Source organism: Carassius gibelio, chromosome B6 (assembly GCF_023724105.1).
Source record: "Carassius gibelio isolate Cgi1373 ecotype wild population from Czech Republic chromosome B6, carGib1.2-hapl.c, whole genome shotgun sequence".
Taxonomy (NCBI): domain Eukaryota; kingdom Metazoa; phylum Chordata; class Actinopteri; order Cypriniformes; family Cyprinidae; genus Carassius; species Carassius gibelio.
The window spans coordinates 22286002-22293393 of NC_068401.1; the positions used below are offsets into that span (position 1 = coordinate 22286002).

The 7392-nt window shown below is 35.8% G+C and overlaps 1 protein-coding gene across 2 annotated transcripts; it reads right to left on the minus strand.

Annotated features, from left to right (window-relative positions):
- Nucleotides 1-18: 18 nt before the first annotated feature.
- On the minus strand, nucleotides 19-6791 carry dnpep (aspartyl aminopeptidase). Of its 2 annotated transcripts, none has more exons than XM_052559120.1 (15): nucleotides 6719-6791; nucleotides 6407-6497; nucleotides 5937-6025; nucleotides 5225-5338; nucleotides 4915-5040; nucleotides 4678-4802; nucleotides 4499-4583; nucleotides 3371-3478; nucleotides 2916-2993; nucleotides 2720-2800; nucleotides 2463-2623; nucleotides 1598-1637; nucleotides 1405-1506; nucleotides 758-925; nucleotides 19-325 (listed from the first exon to the last, which is right to left on the minus strand). In XM_052559120.1, exons 1-15 carry the CDS (start codon nucleotides 6722-6724, stop codon nucleotides 275-277), a joined length of 1425 nt encoding a protein of 474 aa, XP_052415080.1. In that variant the 5' UTR covers nucleotides 6725-6791; the 3' UTR covers nucleotides 19-274. The 2 variants fall into 2 exon arrangements, with proteins under 2 accessions (XP_052415080.1, XP_052415081.1); XM_052559121.1 differs by having other exon boundaries at nucleotides 6634-6757.
- Between the last annotated feature and the right edge of the window lie 601 nt (nucleotides 6792-7392).

Below are 7392 nucleotides of genomic sequence, written 5' to 3' on the forward strand. Positions count from 1 at the left end.
ACATGAAGACAAGGCATCAAAGGTTTTATTGGTTTTATTAACAACTTCACAAAGTTGAGTGCATGGCAACACTTCAAGAGCTACAGTATATGAGTGCACAAACTCTCCATGTTTCTCCAACTGATAAATGAATGGACATTTGTAGACAAATAGACAGATGGCAATTATGGATATGATAAGAAAATGAATGAGAGTGGAAAAAGTGATATTGATTTTCCTAGTAATGACGTCCATGAATCCCATCTGTGTGGTTCTGGAGAATCCCTCTCACAGTCTAGTCCACATCTACTGTGCTTCTTACAAAGGGGAAGTGCTCAAAGAAGCCCTGCATATTACAACACAATCAGAACAACCCGAAACAGACTTAGTAAACATTCATGAGAAAATTGTTAAAGGAACAGTTCACCCAAACATTCAACCTCATGTTGTTTCCTTCTTCCATGATACAGAAAAGTTGAAAAACTGTACCGGTCATGCCTTTCTACACAATTATAATTAATTGAGTAGGAGGCTTTAAAATCATTATTATGCATGTATCTTTTTAATATATTATTCACAGAAAACTCAATATTCTGATTCACATCACTTTTTTGCCAACTTCTTCTGTGTTCCATGAAAGAAATCAAGTCTTACAGATTTGAAATTACATTAGCAGAAACAACAAACTGAAAATTAAACATTTAATTTGGGCTTAAAATCCTTTACCTGTTTCTGGTCAAAAATGACAGGCCTTTTTCAAAATTGTTTGTAAATTTACCTTAAAGAGGGTGGTGGTCTGGAGAACTCCAGATGTGCAGCACATTTCACGAATGGAGTGCATGGCAAGTTGTGGTGCCCCGAGATCAAGAACTGCCATTCCTAAACGTGCTGCTAAAATCGGCCCAATTGTTGTTCCACATGGACTGTCATTCCTAACCATCACATCCTGTGTTTAAAACATTTTTTTTTTAAAAGGAGATTTCACTTGACAAGACAAACCTCATGCTGTTTCTAATATCAATGTCCATTCCACACAGAGAGAAGAGAGCTCATTTCTATCAATATTAATGGTTTATTCAAAGAGGGGATATAGTGTCCTGGTGACCCAAGTCAAGATTTTCTACATCATGCTGCTGCACTCTTCTGTTTTTAAATCCCACACAGTCTTGGGAGCAGCCTGTTGCTAGGAGCAGTGTCCATGCATTTAGATGGTATGTAGACAGATCACATTCTCTTGACATACACAAACATCAACACACTCTAAATCCCTACCAACAAAAACAAACCACCCAATATCCTTATGTTAGATCTCACTTCTTCACTTCAGTTATACTAATTTTAACTTAGTTTATGACTATTCTTGGGAAGGACAGATGGTGAAGCAGGATGTAATTAAATATAAGTGAGGGAAAATGTTCTGCTTACCTGCAGAGGTACGCCCACTATTCCAGCAATCTCTCGTAATATGGCAGCAGTTACACCATTGGTGGCATAGCGCTGGTTACTGTTAAACTTAATGACTGGACCCTGATCCAGGACACACAGTGTGAGAGATTTAGATGATTAGGCTGTGCCCAGGTCTTCATGAATAGGAGGCATTAGTGTGTGTGTTTGTTACCTTATGAAAAGCAGGCCGGTGGTTTTCCTCATGTTTCTCCCTATAAAAAGAATGATACATCATCATACTGCACAAAACTAAGCATACACATACTTGTATTTGTGGTTTGTGGGGCACAATGACTTTTATACTGTATAAACTGTATTTTCGATTCCTCTACCCTAAACCTACCCCTCACAGAAAACTACTGCAAATGTAAAAAATTTGAAAAACACAGTTTAGTATGTTTTTAATCCATTTGCTTTATGGTCCATGGTCTTCATAAAATATGATTACATTGTAATAACCATGTCATTATGCACATTAACGTCCTCATAATCTATATATTCAAGAACAAAGTAATGGCAACTTGGAGCAGAAAAAAAAGAGAAGAATTTCCTGGTAAGTGATTTAAATAATTTGTTTGCACAAATACATACAACATTATATTATATTACATGTTACATATATAGACATACTACTGTTCAATAGTTTGGTCTCTGAAAATTGTTTTGTAATGTTTTTCTTTTTTATAAATCTCATATGCTCACCATTAAGTCTCTTAGACTGAATTTATATTTAAATATATTCTTTTCAATTAAAAGAATAATATATATATATATATATATATATATATATATATATATATATATATATATATATATATATATTCGAGAAATTCACAAGACTTTAGATTTTATAACATTTTATAATTTTCCAGAGATTGAAAATTATTTTTGACACTCCCAGGTCTTTCTCATGGGTGGAAAATTTGTAAATTTTTGAAAAAATATAACAAAATCTGGTGTGACCATAGTGTTGATGGACTAAAACTAATTTAAGTGATACTGTAGAGACAAACAAGTTGCCATAGTGACAGACTGACTGGTAGTTAGGGTGTGCAGCATGTGCCATGTCAGCACTGATCATGTAGGATAGCGGCACTGCCTCCTGAAAGGCGGTCAGATTGTCAGGAGTCGAAGCTAGACGCTGCAAAATCATCTCAGTCAGGTTAGATTGAGCTCCCTGAGCACTCTCAGATCCCACCTATTTATAAATAAAAAAAGCCAAATTATTTGGGTGAGGAGACTAGAGAAAGATGGATTTAGAAACTGTTTGCTCATAACTGCATTTTTGTCTCACCTCTTCGTGGTCATAAAGTGTAACCATACGGATGTTTGGATCTTTTGCAAGAGAATCAGGTGTGCTGGAGTCCATGAGAGCCTGGGAGAGAGGACATAATTATGTATTAATTATTTATCATCACTCCTCAGATCATTTCTGAGTGGGTGCATGACTGAATATTTAATAAGATGTTGCTCTCTGTCTTCTGTCATACCGTGAGAGCACAGAAACAACTGTGCAGGTTGTCCAGACGAGGAGAGAAGATGAATTCTTCATAGACACCTCCTAGTGCCTGCAGAGCACAAAAACATGTCAAAACTCATGATAATTAGTTAAAAAGCCCTGGTCAGAACCTATAGCTGCTGCTCTGACAGTTATTTTATGTGTAAATCATATGAAAGGGAGAGCTATTAGAGCTCTTATTCTTGTTCCTTCGAGATTCTCTAAAGTAGCGTTTCATTCAGTCGGTAATCCAACTCTCACATTTAAGGCTTTTCTTTAGTCTGGTAAAAATAACAGCAATCCTCTTTGCTGAGCACAAATGTACCCTGCATATTAATCCTCTTTATCTCAGCACAATTTTGTGCAAAACCTCACAAAAAAGAAAGAGTAAAAAGCCAAACTGAAATCTTTTGGGCATTTGTCTAACATGAAGACAAAGCGACTTACGCCAGGCTGCGTGTCTGCCAGACAGAGATCAAAGTCACGTAAAGCATTTGGCTCGACCCCGAGCTGTCCACACAGCATCTGGACCAGAGGAGGGTGATGCTTCTCTGCCTGAACACAGCAAAACAATTAGAGACCCATTCAGAAAATGTAACTTTTGTTAAGAAATGGTTACCTGGTAGCAACCATGTTTGAGCATCCTCAAGCTCAAGGTTTGTTCTTATGTGTGCTGATCAATGTTTATTTGTGAACAAAAGGCTCAAATAAATCTGCTTATCATATACAGCAATCATATCTCTTTAGAAGACTTGGAGCAAACTGTTGGATTCATTTGGATTACTTTTATGATGTCTTTATGAACTCTTTAAAGCTTGAAAGTTTAGATGGATCTTCATCTGTGTTTTTAAGATAAGCAAAAGTTGCATGGGTTTGGAACGACAAGTAATTATCCTTTTAATATTGGTGCATCCCCATTTTACAGTGTGATTCATTATGTTGCAGAATAAGGTCAACATCTGATCAATAACAGATGACGATCACAGTGTTAAAACAATGTTTTTTGGTGTCAGCCTAAAATTTCCTGATCAGTGCACCATCACTAAGTAACATTTGGCTCCACAGAAAGCGCATACTTCAACTTTAAAGGGATAGCCCACTCAAAAATGGTCGTTTGTTGTTCCAAACCCACAAGACCCACAAGAAATTAAGATGATCCTGACCAAATTCAAGAGCTTTCTGATCCTGCATAGACAGCAACACAACCACTACGATCAAGACCAAATATTTTAAATAGTCTATATGAGATCAGTGGTTCAACCGTAATTTTATGAAGCTACAATGATACTTTTTGTGTACAAAGAAAAGAAAAATAATGACTTCTTTTCTGGGTGTGTTTTGGTCTCAGTACAGTTGAACCACTGATGTTACTATGTTTCTGGCCCTGCATTGCTGTCTAAGCAGAGTCAGGAGGCTCTCAGGTTTCATCAAAAATATCTTAATTTTTGTTGCAAATTTGTGTTTCGAATGACAAGGTGGTGAGTAATTACAGAATTTTCATTTTTGAGTGAACTAACCCTTTAATAAGGGTTGTGTGGGTTTGTACGCTTAAACCATTAATTTGTGTGATCTTACAATGCATGTTGCATTACAGGCATCTCCACAGGAGGCAGATCCTGTTTCCAGTTCCTCCTGTATGGCAGTGGCAAGCAAAGGTGCTCTACAACATACACACAAATGTAGATACATATTGATTATACACATCTGTCTTGTACCTCCAATCTGTCCTTTCCTATGCCTAAATACATGCTTACAGATGGTTTTCTTTGTTAGGTCCAAACGAGTCGTTAATGTCTCTCTGAAGGTGAATGGCCAGATGGGGGATCCTGAGGATGGGACGGGGAACATGAACCAGACGCTGCACCAGCTTGCCTTCGCCCTGAATGAAAACATACAAATAGACAAAAATGGCAAAAGTGAGTGTTATTCATATATTACTAAAGATCATTAACAATGAATATGTTTTACATTTCGGTATCAAAGAGGATTACCTTAACCATTACACGACCTGCGATGGTCAGGTCACGATCAAACCAAGTGTTCCAGATTCCCCCTCCATAACACTCCACTCCTACTTGCAAGAAGCCTAACTTTGTCTTCTTAGAACGTGGCTTCACCTGAGAACACACACAAGAAATTAAGAATGATACCCGAATACATCCTCTATGAAGGTTAATGTGGAATACAGTTATCTGACTGCTATAATGTAGTTACGACACACAGCTACGGAACACTCAGAGAACTGATGATATATTTTATCTATATCATTGCCCTTTCACAGGTTGTGTCTGTTCATCTCACCCTCAGACATGGACTGTCTGTATGAGCCCCGATCATGGAAAAACCATTTCCAGGCTTGTAGAGACCGCCGACAGCAAAGGCAATAATGGTGGAGTAATTCCTAGTTACAAAATACTGGACAGAAAAAGATTAGTGACTACAGTGCAAAAATACTTTTCATTCTGCTACATATGGCCAAAGATGTGTTATCATTAATATTGTAATATGCACCTTTTAAAGTCATTTCTCCAACTGTACAGCTCCAGTTCATCAGTTAACGTTTTGTGAATTGATAAACAATGTTTGCGATAAACAAAATTAATCATCACAATGTCCTCAATCCGTAATATCTATATGTAGAAAAAAGCACTAAATATGTTTGGAGAGGACAACAGGTGATTAACTTTTGAACTTGAGGATGCATTATTATGGATTATTGTATTTTGTATAGAGGTGACATGTGAAAGTTAAAACAGCTTGATGGATTTGTAAATTAATATATATATATATATATATATATATATATATATATATATATATATATATATATATATATATATATAGTTTTTTAGCTTTTCAATTCACAGAATGCATTAGAGGCATGTGGATTATTGTGATGTTTTTATCCATTGCAGAAAGTGATGTAATGCTACCTTTATCCAAATCTCCAAAATGTATTGACATGTTTGATTTTCAACTAATTCTTATTTTGAAAATTAAAGTGCACACTTACCTTACTAGCAGGTTTAATGTCCCAATGCTCAGCCTCCTTGAGCTCAGTAAAACCAGCCTTCAGCAGGCGAGATTCACACTCCTCCACCACTGCGAGACAAATGAAATAAAGAAAGATACAGAAGAAGGTAACGTTAAATATACAAAGAGTTAACTTCCATACAATTCAACTCATGCACGTTCCAGTACAATGCTCACATCACAGTGAAATTACAAAGCCTGTGATATAGGGAAAAAGTGAAAGAACATTTCAAAGTCTACTCTAGATCAAGATATGTTGTCCATATCTGGAGCTCATTCAGCCATTGAAGCACAATGTCCAAGAGCCATATCTAGTGAGACTGTAAAGCTAGTAAATCGTATTATCAACAAAGTGTAGCTCAAACTTTAAATAAAAAAAGTGTAACTTATGTATAACAATGCAAATTTACATAGTCAATATACAGCATTTCAATCCCATGTCATTCTTACCATGATAAGGTGAAACTCCCTTATTGACAAAAGTAAGAAATTCTTTGGCGGCAGCCTGCACAGCTTCTTTAGAGCTTTTCATGATGAAAGACTGTAAACATACAAGAGTGCAGACAGAGAAAGAAGTCAGTCATATGACATTCTATTTCAGATAAGCTAACTTTACCATATGAGTGACCGCGTGAAACCATCTGTATACTTGTTTCGGAGATATAATCGATACCTACATAACCAAACAACAACACTTGTAGAATACTACAAATCCCAACACGAGGAAGACAAAACAGACAAGTAACCGTCAAGCTTTCCAACCTGCATATGAAGAAGTGGACTTTCACATACAGGCCAAGAATGCAGGAAGCTGTGGGGATTTGCTGTTGTTTGGTAGCGGAAGAAGGCCCTCTAGTGTTTGGAGGAGCAATAGCTTTATATAAATATATATATTATATTGTATTTTATATTAATATATTGTCTTTTCATATTTTAGTGAAATGTTTAAACTTGTGAAATAAAATATAATAATAATAAATAGCAACCATCAAGACAAAAATAAAATAAAAATCTAAGACAAATCTAACCACTCGTATTTAGGAAAAACAAGTAAATTCGTATAATTAGAATTTCTTTCTTTTATTTTATATCTTCATGGAAGACATTTTGTGATATTTTAAATAATTCAATAATGTACTATGAATTTAAGCTTAAATCACAAGTTTTTTTATTTATTTTTTTTGCCTCAAATAAGTTCAGTAAACAAGTGTTTTCAGGCAATCCTTGACATCTGAAGCAGAGAATATCCCCATGATCCCAGTTCAAGTATTATTCAGTAGTTTTGCATTCAAGACTTTTATTTTTCCAACATAATTTAAACAGGTGCTGGTGTGAAAGTAGAAGCTGACAGAGCATATTTGTAAGACACTTAAGAGTCAAGGTGATGTTGATCATGTCTTGGCTTCTTGTGGCTAGATGGTAATATTGTTGTTGCA